General features: G+C 44.1%; 2 protein-coding genes across 4 annotated transcripts; one reads left to right on the forward strand and one right to left on the reverse strand.

The window, feature by feature from the left end:
- Positions 1-1,610: 1,610 nt before the first annotated feature.
- On the forward strand, positions 1,611-7,041 carry LOC137890747 (transcription initiation factor IIB). 2 transcript variants are annotated; one of them, XM_068734942.1, is made up of 7 exons: positions 1,611-1,676; positions 3,264-3,376; positions 4,634-4,767; positions 5,087-5,233; positions 5,498-5,627; positions 5,764-6,045; positions 6,170-7,041. In XM_068734942.1, the coding sequence occupies exons 1-7, from the start codon at positions 1,660-1,662 to the stop codon at positions 6,301-6,303; spliced, it is 957 nt and encodes a 318-aa protein (XP_068591043.1). In that variant the 5' UTR covers positions 1,611-1,659; the 3' UTR covers positions 6,304-7,041. The 2 variants fall into 2 exon arrangements, with proteins under 2 accessions (XP_068591043.1, XP_068591044.1); XM_068734943.1 differs by having other exon boundaries at positions 1,630-1,676; positions 3,267-3,376.
- LOC137890745 (serine/threonine-protein kinase N2-like) lies at positions 6,851-17,177 on the reverse strand. Of its 2 annotated transcripts, none has more exons than XM_068734941.1 (20): positions 17,025-17,177; positions 14,504-14,633; positions 14,271-14,416; positions 13,844-14,057; positions 12,957-13,142; positions 12,689-12,798; positions 12,195-12,338; positions 11,968-12,043; positions 11,592-11,748; positions 11,370-11,490; positions 10,996-11,132; positions 10,673-10,748; positions 10,434-10,525; positions 10,132-10,308; positions 9,975-10,037; positions 9,802-9,878; positions 9,521-9,663; positions 9,258-9,365; positions 8,923-9,003; positions 6,851-8,833 (listed from the first exon to the last, which is right to left on the reverse strand). In XM_068734941.1, the coding sequence occupies exons 1-20, from the start codon at positions 17,136-17,138 to the stop codon at positions 8,630-8,632; spliced, it is 2,556 nt and encodes an 851-aa protein (XP_068591042.1). In that variant the 5' UTR covers positions 17,139-17,177; the 3' UTR covers positions 6,851-8,629. The 2 variants fall into 2 exon arrangements, with proteins under 2 accessions (XP_068591042.1, XP_068591041.1); XM_068734940.1 differs by having other exon boundaries at positions 11,364-11,490.
- Positions 17,178-17,610: the final 433 nt, after the last annotated feature.

The following is a 17,610-nucleotide window of genomic DNA, read 5'->3' on the forward strand; positions in this document are numbered from 1 at the left end:
AATAACAGAATAATATTAAATCAACTAAATAAACAGTAGTGCAGAGGTTTTTTTAGTTTCTTCAGTGTCCTCCTCTCCACCACCTGTTTCGACATTGCAGCCGATGATGGAGCCGGCCTTCTTAACCAGTTTATTAAGTCTGTTGGTGTCTCCGGCTCCAATGCTGCTCCCCCAGCAGACTACAGCAAAGTGAAGTGCACTGCTGGCCACAACAGACTGATAGAACATCTCCAACATCTTGCTGCACACGTTGAAGGATCTAAGTTTCCTCAAGAAAAAGAGTCGACTCATCCCCTTCTTGTACACAGCGTTGATGTTGGCCTTCCAGTTCAGATATGTGAATGCTTCTCAGGGACGCTTCAGACAAATCAGTTGCAACAGTGTAGTCAAAGAAATAGAATAGCTTGTGATGCGCGCGTTTTCCCCACATTATTTACAAATCAGAAGCTGTAAACGAATACATTTGGCTGTTGCTTATCGTTTGCAGTCGGGATGAGACGGCTGGTTTTCGCCAGGCCAGAATCACTTGCACTGGACCCAGACATCAACATCACTTCAAGCTGCCAACACTTGCCAGACGTCGGATGACATTGCCCAGATGCTGAATACTCAGCAAAATCTGACAAAGATCCGTGTTGGTTGAGTCTCATTTTACTATTCAAACATGTTTGATCCCATAGTTATACGTTTCAGTATGTTGGACCACTGAGAGAGAGATCAGTGCCAAATGATATGTCCGTGAAATCTTGTCACTGTAATAAGTCAGTTATTTAGCTCCACCTGCTGTTGTCCTGATGCACACTGACACTGCTTAGGTAATGATAATGAATTACAATCATCCAGTTAACTTAATTTTCCCCCCAAAAATCGTAAGAAATACATTTTTAGAAATAAATGTTAGTCGCTGCACATGTAATGTGTTATTCTTGTTTATATGATAGTTATTTTAAATATACAATTTGCAGACGGATGTAGATTTGTCATTCTGTTCCAAAACCTAACCAAATCAAGTGACTCTTTGTGTCATTGTGTGGTTTCCTTCACAGGCCTGAGAAGTATGGTACAGAGGAGCAGTCACAGACTGGTACAGAGTCAGAGACACAGGCTGGCACTCTCAGACATCAATGTCACAGGCCCTTTCTTCATCATCGGGCTTCTTAGGATAGTACAGTTTAGATATTCCTTGTGGCAGTTCAGACGTTTTAAATGGTCATTTGTTATGAAAAACGCAAGCATTAATCTTGCTGTTGTTAGTTAGTTAGTCATATATATATATATATATATATATATATATATATATATAGGCCTGGGAATGTAAATATATATAATCTAATATTGTGGTGTAATAAGGTTTGTGCTAAGTGCTTAGTAAATTCTGTTACTTTTTAACTCTCTATATCTCTATATAATAACTATCTCTCTCTTTCTCTCTCTCTCTCTTTCTCTTTCTCTCTCTCTCTCTCTCTCTCTCTCTCTCTCTCTCTCTCTCTCTCTCTCTCTCTCTCACAAACAAAACATGTTATGCAAACGGAAGGATGTTTCGACTAGTTTGAGCCTTACGGCTCGCCATACTCCAACGGTCATGTGATCACAAAATGTTATAAGTAGAGGTGGCGCATTCGATTGTTTCTTCGACACACAGGCGGAGTGAGGAGCAACATGGCGTCGACAAGCCGGTGCGTAGCTACGTTAACCAAATCTTCCCCGCTTCCTTCTTCGTGTGGGCTCTCAGAATGTACATTTGTAAACGTTATCGAGTCAGACATGACACATTTTACTACGTCTTTATTCCTACTGTCAGCGGTAGGTGTGAGTTGTATTTTGCTCGGGAACTGCTGCTTTGCTATCGTTAGCCAAATTAGCTGCCCAGCGGTTAGATGTTGCCAGAAGTCACTCTCTGTATCGCCGTTACATTATCTCACCGCTCGACTGGTGCTCAATACCTTCCGTTGATTATCACGTTAACGTCGCTTCGCGGCTTGTTTTTCGTCGCTTCGCGGCTTGTTTTTTCGCCACTTTAGCTCTTTTTACGGCTAACAACAGGTAACGGTCATGCTAACGTCAGAGTAGTTTGAAGAACATACGCCTTCATGACGCGTTGCACTCGCTTTGAAGCTAGCGGTCTATTTACAGGAATAAAAAACAAAACAAGTTCGTCTGGATTTTTATCAATATGTAAATTCAAAGTAGAAAGTGGAAAGTTTAGATGCATAATTATGTCGTAGTGCCTCTGATATCACGCCCTTTAGATCATCTGTTGTGCTTTCCACACATCATCGTGACGTGTGGGGGTAGTTAGCTAGTTAGGGGTTCAACGTAAACATTGTTATTTATAAGATTATACCTAACACGATTAGTAGATAAATCTGCTATTTACATATATAATATATTTTACTAGTTTTTGCACATCCTTTCTATATAAAAATGCACATGCCACTTTTATAATATACTTGTTTTAACGTACTGTTATCTGTTTGTTTACCATTTTTTATTGTAAATTTGATAATTTTTTTATTTCTAAATTATGCCTCGATTGTCGCACTGTTTATTGTTTATTGTTATGCACCATTTACCAAGTCTAGTTCCTTGTGTGTGTAACGTACTTGGCAATAAACGGTTCTGATTCTAAAAAGTTATTTACAAATTTAAACCCAAATATTCTTTGACTCCAGCTTTAATATCTTGGGCATTTTAAAGACGACAATTTAGTTACTGAGATTTTTTTTTTGCTTTTTTATACACAAAACAATTGAGAAAACAATTCGCAGATTAATCAATAATGAATATAATTGTTAGTTTCAGCCCTAATTAAGACTGTGATGCTTCTTAACTACGGGCTGCTGTTAGGCTTTGCCTTCAGGTTGTTATCGAACTGTTGTTGACTCAGTTCATCCTGGATTAATACTAATATGACCTGTTAGTCTTTGATCATGTTTTACGTTACATATTGACATTAGCCAGGTTCAGGCAGTTTGGAGCTTTCAGTCTGCTTTCCCCGGGTATTTCTAATCAACAACAACAGGAAGAAATTAAAGTGCTAAATGTAACATTATGTATATAGATCTTCCTCCCTGTGGTGTTTACAAGTCCTACTCTGCTGGCACTTTAAATCTTCATATTATTTCCAGCTCTTTCAGATGAGACTTGGTCATCTGACCTTTTACCTCACACCCGTGTCGATCTGCCTTCATTTTCCTCCCTTTTTTTCCATCTTTTTCTGTCCATTTGAGCTGATTGATCACTTAACTGTTCTGCTTTTGTAGCAGAGATGGCCTGACCCTTCCAAGAGTTCAGTGTCCCAACCACCCTGATGCCATACTGGTGGAGGACTACAGAGCAGGGGACATGATCTGTCCTGAATGCGGCCTTGTAGTAGGTCAGTATACACTACGATTATAGGGCACCTTTACTGTATTGTAGAGCTTTCAGTGTTTGAACTAGTGCTGGGTGGTATTCCGATCATCCGATATGCCTGTTTCAATTTCCAATACGATATAAATTTTTCACCAGAGAATAAAAAGCCAAACACCAGTTAAAGAGTAATTTACCCGAGGCGTTGCAGATGAGAGGAAAAGCAAGTGATGGAGAGACGTTACGAACGCAATAAAGATCCACCTACTCTAGGAAATAGTGGACAAAGGCTGGTTCAGTGCGAAAAGCATCGATATAAAGTGTATGAAGGAAAAAAAAGTCCGTTCAACATGTGATGCAGATGGTGAGACAAAGCTGTAGGGAACCCACGGCACTCCTCTAACGAGCCCTGGGAGCAGACACCGGGTCAGGTGGGACGCGAGAGACGCCAGCTGAAGGACCTTCTGTTCCTGCTGCTATAGCTGTGGCTGTCCTCTCAGGAGATGAACGTCACTTTGCCTCGAGATGTTAAGAGAGTTATGTATGGTATAAAAAAAAAAGAAAAAAAGAAAAGCCTAACAGGATTAAAATATCAGAAATCTAATCCCCGGCTCGGCTACACCGTTCAAAGAACAGGCATAACGTGGTTATATGTCCGTCTTTGTCACACCCGTCATCCTTTTGAACATGCAGTTGAATGACTGAACATTTGTTACGATCCTATTTTATGATCTAGTTCTGCCTCACAACAACCACAATGAGAAAGAAGAGAGGGAGGATGTGTAGAACGTCAGATAGAATACTATACTGTATAGTAGTAAAAGTTACAGGGCTGTGGATGAGCTGATGAAATACAGTACGGAAGGATTGAAACAATATTTACAGTATTTGAGTCTCTGAAGGTGTGTTCTCACGAGGGACTTAGTGCTGAATATGTCACCATCTTCTGGTTAATTATTCCAGAGGGATTTAATACAGACAGACGGAAGAACACAGGAAATGTGTTTAGTTGGTATGTGCAGGTTAATCACATGAATCAAACCACCGTGATTTGTCGCTGAGTTTCACTTCTCGTTTTCGTCATCGACTAACAGAAGGAAACTGTCTGCTTTTAACGGTATTGTCGAAAGTGAAGATGTAGTCCCTAGGAGAAGAACGAGCTACATTTTGGTTTCTTGTGTCGGTGCTAAAAAAAAAACAAACTACAACTACAATGAACGTTTAAGAAGTTGATCTTTATTGGGTTTCATTTATTTATAATTGTCATACTATTTGTCCTCAGGTGACCGTGTTATCGACGTCGGCTCAGAGTGGAGAACGTTTTCCAATGAGAAAGCCCTCAAAGATCCATCCCGAGTGGGAGACGCCCAGAACCCGCTGCTCAACGGGGGCGACCTCACCACCATGATCAGCAAGGTGAGGAGCCCGTTGTTGTTGTTGTTGTTGATGAGCCGTGGTGTTTGTGGTCCGGTTTAAACTGCAGCTGTTTCAAGAAGCTGCCGTTCAAATGATTGCAAGTTCTTCATAAGATATTTAATCCAGTGGAGTAAATGTTTTTGGACTACCGGGTTCAGATGTACAGCGAACGTTTTGATAATTATATCAGCATTTTCTGCTTTTATATTAATATTATCTGGTTCCGATTTTAGTGGTGAGTTTGGGTCACACAGTGAACGTGTTCCTCAAAGTTAACATGGCGTCGGTGAGCGTTACTGATCCACCGTTTCCACCACAGGGAACCGGCGCAGCTAGTTTTGACGAATTCGGTAACTCCAAGTACCAGAACCGGCGGACCATGAGCAGCTCTGACCGGGCGATGCTCAACGCCTTCAAAGAAATCAGCACCATGGCAGATCGCATCAACCTGCCGAGGAACATCATCGTAAGTTTAAAAAAGAAAAAAAGGAAAAGGAAATCTGATTCTGCAATGTGTTTTTGGAAAGATTATCCATAAAGAATCAGAATCAGAACCGTTTACTGCCGCGGTATGTTGCTCATACAAGGATGCATAACATTAAACAATCAACACAGTGCAAAAAGCAGAATAAACAACACAAAACGATGCGCACCAACACGGCGAGGCAGCCATCTTGATGTCGCCGAATAATTATTTTTCTGTAAATGATGGGTTTTTTTTGCTCTGCAGGACAGAACAAACAACTTATTCAAGCAGGTCTATGAACAGAAGAGCCTGAAGGGCCGAGCCAACGATGCCATCGCCTCGGCCTGTCTCTACATCGCCTGCAGACAAGAAGGCGTACCGAGAACATTCAAAGGTCACAATAAACACTTTTATTTTATGAAGCTAGCTGTCATATTACTTTCTCTTCTCTAATGTTAATATGTTGTTCAGTGGAGATTCCACATAGAAAGAAATGCCTGTAAAGATATTTCTGTGACCTCCCCACACAGAGATCTGTGCCGTCTCCCGGATCTCCAAGAAGGAGATCGGCAGGTGCTTCAAGCTGATCCTGAAGGCGCTGGAGACCAGCGTGGACCTCATCACCACCGGAGACTTCATGTCCCGTTTCTGCTCAAACCTGGGTCTGCCCAAGCAGGTGCAGATGGCGGCCACCTTCATTGCCAGGAAGGCCGTGGAGCTCGACCTGGTGCCCGGCAGGAGCCCCATCTCAGTGGCTGCAGCCGCCATCTACATGGCGTCCCAGGCCTCTGCAGAGAAGAAGACCCAGAAGGGTGAGTGCTCTGATAATGCTGTTGAGACCAGAGAGAGGGGGGGGGGTGATGTCTTTGGAAGTCGTTTTGGCTGTATAGGTTTTTCAGATTGAAAGGTTGAAGCTGGTCTTCGATGTGTCCACAGAAATCGGGGACATCGCCGGTGTTGCAGACGTTACGATCAGACAGTCGTACCGACTCATCTACCCACGCGCCGCAGAACTCTTCCCTCCAGACTTCAAATTCGACACGCCCGTCGACAAGCTGCCCCAACTGTGAAGACGACGCTCCGTAACCAGCGACGACGTTTTTTTTTTTCTGCCGTACTTACAGGATTGTATTCTTTCTTTTAAAAAAAAAAAATCATTTCCCTTGTCCCTCCTCAGACTTCTTGCCTTTCGTCGAGGCGTCCTCACAGGAATAAAAAACAGACACATTCCAGTGCTTAAACAAACTGCTTGCAGACTGTTCTTTACAGTATTTCATTTGAGTGTATATACTGAATCATGTATATATGTCCAAGTTGGAAAATGTAATCGATGCTTGCAATTTTAGGCTGGTTTCATACTGTATACATAATACTTTTGTTTTGGTTTTTTTTGTAGAAAAAAATGACCTGGTTCTATTTTGTTAGTTTGAATTGTTCTAAGTAATTTAAAAAAATAAATAAATAAAAGATTTTCATTAAAGCATGATAATGAGCTCATGGTTTGAATAACATTAAACATTTTGTTTACATTAAACCTGTTTTACTTCTCTGGTCCTTCGCTGAAACACTTCAAACCACGAGGGCGTATTCATGGACGGGCACAAACGGAAGCAAACCCACTATTACAAATGTTTAATTTGTGCATTTATGATGGGCAACAGCTGCAGAAATGCCTTTTTTGTTTTGTTTTTTTACACCGGTGATCTGCAACAGTTGTGACTTTTGAGTATTTGTGTACCATCTATAAAGTCTTCTGTTCTGGCAACAACATGCACAAGCAAAGAATAAAAAAAACAAACTTTGTACAATCTATTTTCATCATTAACAAATGTAGATAATTAAAAACTATTGATAAAATTAGTGCTTTCAGCTTGTGTACATACAGTATGTATATATAATATACCCTGCCCTCCCCTGTAGTGATTCATATCAACAGCTCTCCAACATTTGAGTCACTTTATGTTCAACATGCAAATGGACAGAAAGTCATCAGCTGGTTCCTCTGCAACCGGGATTGGAAAATGGAACTGATCACAGAACAGCCTGGGAAGCATTTAAGTGACATTCTGACAAACCTGGAATAGCTGAGTTTCATAGGTTCCCAAATAACAGCTCAGCACTTTTATGGATTTCTGCACAACACATCTTTGCTTCTCGTCAGTCCATCAATCACTTTTCTTTTTTTTTTTTTACCACAAGGGTTTAGTCTGCTGCTTCAAGACGGTCAGGAGGAATTTGGTTTCGATAGCTTTTAACTGCAAAACGCTGGTTTCACTTTGAGAAAACAAGAACAATGCTTTTCAGGTTCACCACAACCAGATGTTCAAAGGAAACAATTGACATCCAACTGAACTTGGCTCTAAAATAATTAACTTTAGGTTTGATTTTATTGCTCCAAAAGATACGGCAAAACAAAGTGGCACTTAAGATCTTTAGAACCGAGGTCAACTGAAAACCTACAGAGCCACTAGAGGGCATCAGACAGACGGGAATATTAAATATTTAGCAATATTTCTTCTGGCCAACAGGCATTTTAAACGATCAAATTTCCAACATCAGTTATGTGTTTCATTTAACACTAGATGGACTACTGTTTTATACTCAGAGTATTATTATTACTACTATGTGGGTGATTATGCAGACCTGGAAGCAAAACAGATTGTGGACAAAGATCGGGTCTCTAGGGTGAAGACCCTTCCTTTGATTTCAAGTCGAGAAGCAGCAGCAGCAGCAGTAGTAGTCAGGATGTCTGTAGTTGACCGCTCAGTGAGAATGCTTTGAGCACTTCAAAAAATGTACAGTGAGATTAAATGTCCTTAAACTGTGGCGAGGGCTTTGCAAATACAGAAAGGAAAACACACAAAAATAAAATATATATACGACTGAATATAATCTGTACAGATCCAAAAAAGAAGAAGAAGCTGAGGACAGTGACACTGAATAACATGATTGTGATGTTGCCGTCTCCTCGGAGTTCATATGAAAAACATTCTCAGTGGTCAGACAATGGACACGACAACAAAGTGTGCAGGAGGACAACGCATTCCTCCTCGTTCACTCTCCAACGACAGAGTTTCATTTGTTTTCTTTTTCTTTAAAAAAAACGTTCTTCATGTGGATTAAAAAATAAGTGGGGGTCCTCTGGAGGCGTCTGGACTTTTCTTCTCAAATGGCACAAAGTTTTGCCCGAAAGGCTTCGGGGAGCCGCCGTGCTCGATGCTCCCTCCTCAACATTCTGGGCAAGGATGAGGAAAGTTTAAAAAAAAAAAAAAAGTATGTGAGCTACAGTCATTGCTGTTGTTGGTTGGTTCACAGTGTGTGTGTGTGTGTGTGTGTGTGTGTGTGTGTGTGTGTGTGTGTGTGTGTGTGTGTGTGTGTGTGTGTGTAGACGGGAAGCTAACACCAGTCGGCGATGTAATCAAAGTCAGAGAACATGTTCTGCTCGTCGGAGTTCAGCGGTCGGGGTTCCCTGGGCGGGGTTAAGATCGGAGCCTCTGAGGTAAATTCATCGTCGAAATTGCTGACGTCGTTGGCGTCGTGAATAGTCGGCACGAACGGCGGCTTCACCTTCTTGGCCAATAGTCCGTTCCAATCCATGTTCTGCCGACAGAGGGTCACGTTAAAAAGACGCTTCATTTATTTGTTCATCACAAAGTGGATCGTTGCAAGATGGTGTTTTGGTTTCTTACCCTGAAGAATAGATGTTTCTTAACCTCCTCTGCGTCCTTGTCTCCTGCTCCCAGTCGTCTTTCTGGATTCCTTCTCAAAAGCTGAGCGCAAGGAGAAGCAGATATAGAGTTAATGTTAAAAACGGATACACTACCAGACACACACACACACACACACACACACACACACACACACACACACACACACACACACACACACACACACACACACACACACACACACACACACACACACACACACACACACACACACACACACACAGTGGATATAATCTCAGTTCATTCGATCACATAAGACCGACTCCTTCCTTCCTTGTCAGAGCATCACTACACACCCTCCTCATGATGGAGATGGCCTCGGTCGAGAGGAATCGTGGGTAGCGGACTTCATCGTTGACGATGCTGTCAAACACCTCCTCCTCATCGTCACCGGGGAAGGGCGACTGGACAAAAAAAAGAAAAGAAAAAAGACAAAAATTAAAAATAGGAAGACGTGACAACTGGCTGCCGAATACGACTCCCTGACATTCAGCATGAATCACAATATGCAGCGACGCAAGGTTACTGAATGTCTGTTACATTACAGATCATTAATCACCTCCCCAACCAGCATCTCAAAGATGAGGACGCCCAGCCCCCACCAGTCCACGGCGCGAGTGTACGACGTCTCGGTCAAAACCTCAGGAGCTAGAAACTCCGGCGTGCCACAAAACGTGCTGGTGCGGTCCTTGAAACCCATTCCTGGAAAGGAACACAGGCGGCGTTTAATAACGACACAATGTTCTAAAAACTGTCACCGCCTCTCTTATTCATCCATAACTGAATATGTAAAAAAAAAAAAAAAAAAAGCCTTCAGTATAATGTGGTTCTCCATTTCACCTTCTTTGCAAAGCCCAAAGTCAGCAATCTTTACATAGCCCTCTGTGTCCAGGAGCAGGTTATCCAGCTTCAAATCTCTGCAAATTAAAAAAGAAAAAAAGAAGATGTGTTGAGGACTTCATGCTCCCGCCAGATGTGGGACTAAATTGAATGACGTCACTCAAACTGCTTACCTGTACACAATCTTATGGTCATGTAAGAACTGTAATCCCAATACGACGCAGGCTGCGTAAAATCTGCAACAGAAACAAAACCAGCCAGTATTTATTAGATTACAAGTATCACACACTGAGGATTCCAAATCGAGGCGTTTTGTTGGGGGGCACTCACATGGCCCGGGGCTCGGAGAAAACGTCAGCGTGGATGTGCATCATCAGGTCGCCCCCCGCCGCGTACTCCATGACAAAACAAACGTGCTCCTGCGTCTGGAAACACGCGAACAGGTTGACCAGGAACGGGTGGCGGACGCTGTTCACCGTTTCGAAAATCCTCTTCTCGCACATCAGACTGGCAAAAGAGAGGAGGAGGAGGAGGAGGAGGAGGAGGGAGAGTTACAGCAGCGCTTCCTGCAGCCTTGCAGTGTATTTGGCTGAGGAGAACTTTAAAAAAAAACAAAAAAAACAAACATGTACCTGTCCACCTCATCGCGAGCCACAATGTCTCCTTTCTTCAGCGCTTTGATGGCAAACATCTCACCCGTGCTTTTGTATTCTGCTAACAACACCTGAGGAGGAGGAGGAGGAGGAGGAGGAGGAGGAGGAGGAGGAGGAGGAGGAGGAGGAGGAGGGGGGGGGACAGAGGAAAGTTACAGCGTCTGAAAAAGGTGAGGATTCGCGTCGCCTGTTCTGTAGGCTGATCGAACGAAACGTACCTTTCCAAAGTGACCACGTCCGAGGACCGCCACGCATTTGAAGTCTTGGAGACTGAAGTGGAACTGATCTTCTTCCCTGGAACGGAATCAGCGTTTATATTAGTGTCCATTGTGAATTAAGAGATGACAGTTAAACTCAAAGCCAGGGGGCAGTGTTAACACCCATGTCACTATTTCAGCCCCATCAGAACAGTAGGACTGAGCAGACGGGTGTCAAAAAGTGAAACGGCAAAAGCAATAACGGTGACACACCCTGCTCAAATAGCATATCAAGATGTTCTTCTTCTTCATTTTTGAAATGTACTTGAAGCTTTTCCTCCCACCTTATCTCAGAGTCTTTCTGGATGGCAATGAGCTCCAGGTCCGGATGCTGCATCTCCTGCTCCACCAATCCGTCCAGGTCCGGCTTCACCGCCATGCTGTTCCTCTTGTTCAAGAAGTCAAAGGAGGCGAGCGCATCCTGCAGAGAGGGAACACAAAGCGGTGACGACAGGTCAACCAGAAATGATGGAAGAGCGATTTATTACTGGAAAATAATAGTTGCATCTGTTGCGTCTTCATAGTAATAATCACAGATATGCTTTGACAATCACTATATACTAAGATATTGCATGACTCCATTCATCTGCAGGGACACATTAATAATGGAGAACATTTTTTTTTTTTTTTTTTTTAAATGAAATCACTGTACCTGTACCTCCTCTTTGTCGGGCATCTTATCCTGCACCAGCGGTTCTCGGTTGTCGTCGGGTGCTGGGTAGTGTTTGGGTCCCGGGGTGGGCTCTTTGTCAAAGTCCAGCTTGGTCACCAGCGGGTCGCTGTGAACCGGCAGAGGTACGCGACACATTTTAGCGCGAGTTGTGGATTGCTCTCGAATAGCCGTTGACGTGCGTACGTACGGGTACGTGTGTCTTAGTACCTGCAGGGTGTGGGAGAACCAGGCAGGCTGCTGGTCCCGGTCTCAGCCGCCTGCGGGCTGAAGGAGTTGGTGCTGACGGTCGGTATGGCTCTCCTCACCAGGCGGCCCCACGTGGCGATGTTGATGTTCATCTGAGGGGCTCGCAGGAAGGTTTTACCTGACAACGAAGAGGCAGGTGAGACAAAGAGCAAAGAGGGGATGACGTTTGTAAAAAAAAAAAAGGACCGTGAGAAACGGATGGAGAACAACGAGGAACGCGGGTCAACATCACAAAAGTAATCTCTCCTTTTCCCCGGAAATTTACAGGTTTCCGTGTCTGAGAATCACAAAAAGAACACCTTGAATAAGTGTGAGGTCATGTTGAACGATGACTCACTTTGCTGCTTCGAGAAAATCTTCTTTTGTCTTTGCAACTTTGGTCGTCTCTCAATGACCGGATTGAAAAATGTCACCTGTACAAGAGAAATAAAAAAAATGTAGACAACACAGAAAGCTAGTACAACTGCATGGGCAGTAGGAAACACTTCCATTATAGACACACACACACACACACACACACACACACACATAATAGTCGGTGTGTGTTTGTGAGTTTGTCAGCACCTCAGCAAACAGCATCCCCTGTGGCTCCAGGTACAGACACATCCCATGACGCTGGTTGTCCAGGAAGTCCTCCAGTCGCAGGAACTTGACAGCGCAGAGCGAACGCCAGTCACGCCAATACACCGAGATCTCCAGCTCACGAGACTACAGGACAGAGACACACACACACACACACACACACACACACACACACACACACACACACACACACACACACACACACACACACACACACACACACACACACACACACACACACACACACACATATATAGAACTGATGTGAAACACACTGAATGTGTTGTTCAAACACAACACTAAGTCAACAACACAGACGAGGGTCAAGGGCAGAAGTGTGTGTGTGTGTGTGTGTGTGTGTGTGTGTGTGTGTGTGTGTGTGTGTGTGTGTGTGTGTGTGTGTGTGTGTGTGTGTGTGTGTGTGTGTGTGTGTGTGTGTGTGTGTGTGTGTGTGTGTGTGTGTGTGTGTGAGTTACCCGGTCCAGCTCCAATGTAAACTTCTGGTCCCAGGCCTGGTTACTGACCGACCTCCAGCTCGTTTGGCCGACTACCGTGTTGTCCAGCTTCAACACTGCGCTGATCTCATCTGAGGACACATTCACACGTTATTTATTAAGTACTGATGTATTAACAATGCCCCCCCGATTGTGACTGCGATTCGGTTGGCAGTACAGCCGAGGTTGTGTCTCAGAAGCACTTTTCAAATCGTTTCATCTTCCAGACAGCGTTTAGAGGTCTACTCACTAGAGAGCTCCTCGCTCTTCGTCAGGTTCCGTGAGCTCACGCCGCGGTTTCGGTTGGCTCGGCTGATGAAGGACGAGCGCGTCTCGCTGGGGCTCCAGCCGGGCAGCGGGACAGACGCGGCTTTGGAGCGACCGGGGACGTTTTCCAGAAGGTCCTGACAGCCCATGAGCCTGACGTCTAACGTGCCTGGAAGTGAGGTGGGAAGATACACAGACCTGTAGCACGCAATCCGTCTGGTTCACAGTTATCCTATTTTGAACTGGTCGATGTATTTGAAAGTGTTTTCAAAATGTATCAGGTGAAGGTTTGTTCTTTGGGTAATAATAATAACAGGAGACGTAGTAACGAGAGGTGAGCCGTGTCTGTAAATCTACTAACTGGTCGATAACTAACAGGTGGTGTCAAACAGAAGCCCCCGAAATAATGAAAGGGCGTAATAAAAGGGAAAAAGTAACTTTTTCCTTCAAGTAATAAGAGGGAGACCTTCACCCGGAAAATGGGAGCGATCGTATCGTATGTTGTCTCGATAAATCAAAGGAAAAAAATGGACGTCAAGACAGCAGAGTAAGACATTTATACCCAACTTAGTTCTTTAAAAAAAATGTCAGAATTCATAGAAACTGAATCCTACAAAAGACGATCAAGATTAACTGATGAATCTCTCGCTGTCCAACAAGCTTTAACAGATTGTTGTGTGACTGAAGGAAGTATGCAAGAATAATAATTATATTAAAACTAATACACCTGCCAAGTTCCAATACCCACACTTGAACATTTTGTATTGTTTGGTGGTTAAGAACAATAGGATGATGCCGGTATATCGAAAGTGTAAATGACCTCAAATGATCATCGTGCTACCAATAACCATCATTATCCGGTCCAGTTACCTGTGAGTGCAGCGGGCTTGGTCACGGTGCTGTACTGGTTCTGCGTGGAGATGAGGCTGGATCTGGGGCTGAGGACCGGCGAGGACAGCAGGGACAGCTCCTCCACGATGCTGCTGCTGCGAGGGTGGTTCTTAGGCAACTCGTTGAGGCGCTGCTCCAAGGAATACCGCAGGAGGTCGAGCTTTTGACTGGACTCGTTGAAACGAGCCTGGGCCTGGAGAGAGGAAGGAGGGAAGGAAGGAGGGAAGGAAGTACAAAAGGAAGCAAAGGAGGGTGGGAGGAAAGGAAATGGAGAAGGATAGAAAGAGATGGAAACATCAATTACAAGGTCCGTTCTACTTTAATAGAGCGGATCAGTTTCATTGACAGGCCATGAAAGTGGAATCGTATTCGTAATTTTAAAATGGACATGAACACAAACATCTACCTCCGAATGGGCTTTCTTCTCCGTGACTTTCCCCGAGCCCAGGAGCTTCATGACGTTCTTGGCTCCCTCTGCCACGGCGGACTCTATCTTGGCGTGGTGACACAGCTCCTCCACCCGAAGGTCCAGCGGGCTGATGATGGGCTTGTCTGGAGGACAAGGAAGGAAACGAGTCTTTCATTTGGACGTAATTGTTCGGAGGACCTTGTGTGAGCTCTCGAGGGGCGTTTGCTCACCCATCACGTCGTTGTTCTCGAAGCTCAGCTCGCTGGCCTGGCTGGCCTTGAGGATCTGCATCCGGATGAACTCTATCTTCGTCTTGCTGTCCTGGAGCATCTGCTGGGCGGTCGCTAGCAACTTACGATCCTAAGAAGAAGAAAAAAAATTGAATTTAAACTGTCCGTTGGTGGGGGGGAATATCACAAGATAAAAACAACACACGTTGTTATACATTAATGCATGAATGAAAGACTGGAAGCTTTTGTCTTCCCTAAAATAACTGGATGTCAGGACTTTACAGAGGACCCTAACAGCACACCATCCCTCACCACTTATTGTGTTCTGATGTTGTGAGCACGTAACACAAACAGCCAGGACGCCGGTTCATGCCCTTAATTGGAGCCAAAAAGAACGAGTGACCACATGGAAAATCTTAATCATTAAAAAAAAAAAAGAAAGAAAGTGGGATCTCATTTTGTGTCATATGTGCCATTACACACACACACACACACACACACACACACACACACACACACACACACACACACACACACACACACACACAAACACACAGTGGTGTAAGCAAACTCCACCCCGAATTCCTCTGAAGTTTAAATCCTGGTTGTTGACGGCGGCGGCGCTGCACGTTCAGGAAAGACCTCTGTCCAGCAGGCATTTCCTCTCTGACATCAGGACAGGACTATTTCCATCTGGAAGGTGCCTCTGTCTGTCCGTCCGTCCGTCCGTCCGTCTGACTCGGGGGAGGTCAGAGTGTTTTTGTAAGCGACCCCCCCCGAGTCAGACAGAGGCTCCTTCCAGACAGTGGGGATCATGTGACAGTTACACACCCCGACGCAAACAATACTCACATGAACACAACATCCAGACAACAAGGACTTGCGTCTGGCTAAAATAAAATACGACATGAAGTTAAGACGTCGTCACGTTTATAGTCTTTCCAAAATTGTTCTTGTTGTAATGTAAAACTGGGCAGATATTCACACACATTTCCATTACAGGACGGTTACAGTTATGAGAGCACGGTGCGGATCTTGTTACATTTGGACGGAGCCGGGCTTCTCGCCGAGAAAGAGAATCAAAAAAGTATTTCCACAAGTGTCAAACTATCCCTTTAAAAAAAAAAAAAAGGATTCGTACTTTTTACATTACATCACCGGCTAAGTAGAGACTCACTACTGAAACCCTACACGACACTAAACCGTCTACTACAACAGTGGCTTCAATTACTCCCGAGACGGACACACAGGAGCCGGGATGAGCGGCTCTCGGTGCTCCAGCTGTTGTCGTCCGTTCTGGTAACCGACACACAAGCCTCTCCCCCCCCCCCCCCCCCCCCCGGTGCTAAATGATAGCTTCTCCTCACTCCGCGGCGCATTAGAGGAGCCACAGAGAGCTTTGTGAACAAACAGCAGTGCAGACGACACGCAGGATGTGTCAGCGCCTTCTCGGGTTTCCTCCTCCCCGACAGCGACGCTGTGCAAGCAAAACCCAACATGGATCATCCTACCACCTGCAGACTGCTTCTCAAAAAAAAAAAAAAAAAAAATGGATTGAGCCTTTTAATATACTAAGGCTCTTATAATGACTAAATAAATAAGCATTGTGATTACCAGGAGCGCATGTAAGCTCCTAAGGATTTTGCTACATTTCTGTCATATATATTTTTTTTAATGTTTATCACTAATGTCAGATGACAGAATACATTCATCAACATCTGAAAAGGAAGGGTGGAGACCGACCGACCGACCAGACGGACCAGCCGGACCAAACGCCGCCGAGATGGAAGCTAAGCTAACCCAGCTGGGACCTCAGGCTACTCCACCGCCCAGCCTACTGCTGGCTGTCTGATGCAGCAGAAGAAAAAAAAAAAGATGGATGAAAGCATGATTGATGGATGTCGGCCCAGAGAATTGTTTTTGCTGCTGCTGCTGTTGTTGTTTACACCCCTTGTGATGCAAATTCAAGTCTTGTTTTCATAGTTTTGGCCACGATCAGTTATGATACACGTATTAAAATCTATTTTAAGGATTATTATAACAAGGATTTCTTGTTATAATAATATCTTTTCCTTTATTATTATTATTATTATTTTTAGGCCCTTGAAAGAAATCAGTTCAAACAAGAGGAAAGATATCACACAAATTTGAGGGGGCGGGGCCGGCAAACTTTGGCCCGGATCACGGAACTTTGTGTGGCGGTTTATTCGTAAACTGTGACTGTAAACAGAAGGACTTTTACATTAGTTAGGACGTTAATTTTACTACTCGGCCTCATTGTCTCTCTCGTGTGGCCAGCGTTAGGGTCTGTATAAAACCTTTACGATTGTCTGACTGCTCGTGTTTCTATTTCCTATTTCATTTTAGTGGCGACGTCACAATGTTTGCCAAAAGTACTTAGCGAGTACAACGGTGCTACTGCCAAAATACATTAACTACAGACGTAAGACCCCAGCTTGAATGAGCCGCAATCATCCTCAACACAGCTTAAACGGGGCGTCTGCTTTACAGCGAGTCTCACCTTGGACGGCCCGTTGGAGTACATGAGAATCATGTTCTCCGCTCCCTGCTTGACTTTGAGCTCGATGTCGTTCTGTCTCTTCAGGGCGGCCAGGCGGCTGCTGCTGGTGCACATCCTCGCCTCGCTGTTGGGCGTATCTGGGGTCAAAGGGCATTCTAGGGAAAGGCAAAGAAAAAGGGTACAGGTTTTAACTTCATGGCTCAGATATATCACTCTGTATATTTGTGACAAAACTCCGTTGGCGCACACTTACTGTAAATAGTATCTTAGCATGCGTGTGTTATTCATCGGCTGCCATTTTTAAGTTTTAGAGTCCTGCAGCACTAACTTTGCAGGAAGCGACTTCTGGACTCGCATAACGCATCTACTGTTGATAATTTAATACGGTTTGTTAACAAAAAAACGTTAAGATTTGGATCAGGAGTCTGACATAAAGTAGAATTTCAGTTAAATAAATGGCGCCAGAGTGAGACTTTTTTTTTTTTTTTTTGCTCTATTTTGCAGAAACAACAGATTGTCGTATTGTGCGATTACACATTAAAAGTAAACCCAGCGCACGCAAATATTCAGTTGAATTTGCTATGAT

The sequence above is a fragment of the Cebidichthys violaceus genome, unplaced genomic scaffold (genome assembly GCF_023349555.1).
Source record: "Cebidichthys violaceus isolate CVI_PGR_0920_01 unplaced genomic scaffold, fCebVio1.0.p SCAF_680, whole genome shotgun sequence".
Classification (NCBI taxonomy): Eukaryota; Metazoa; Chordata; class Actinopteri; order Perciformes; family Stichaeidae; genus Cebidichthys; species Cebidichthys violaceus.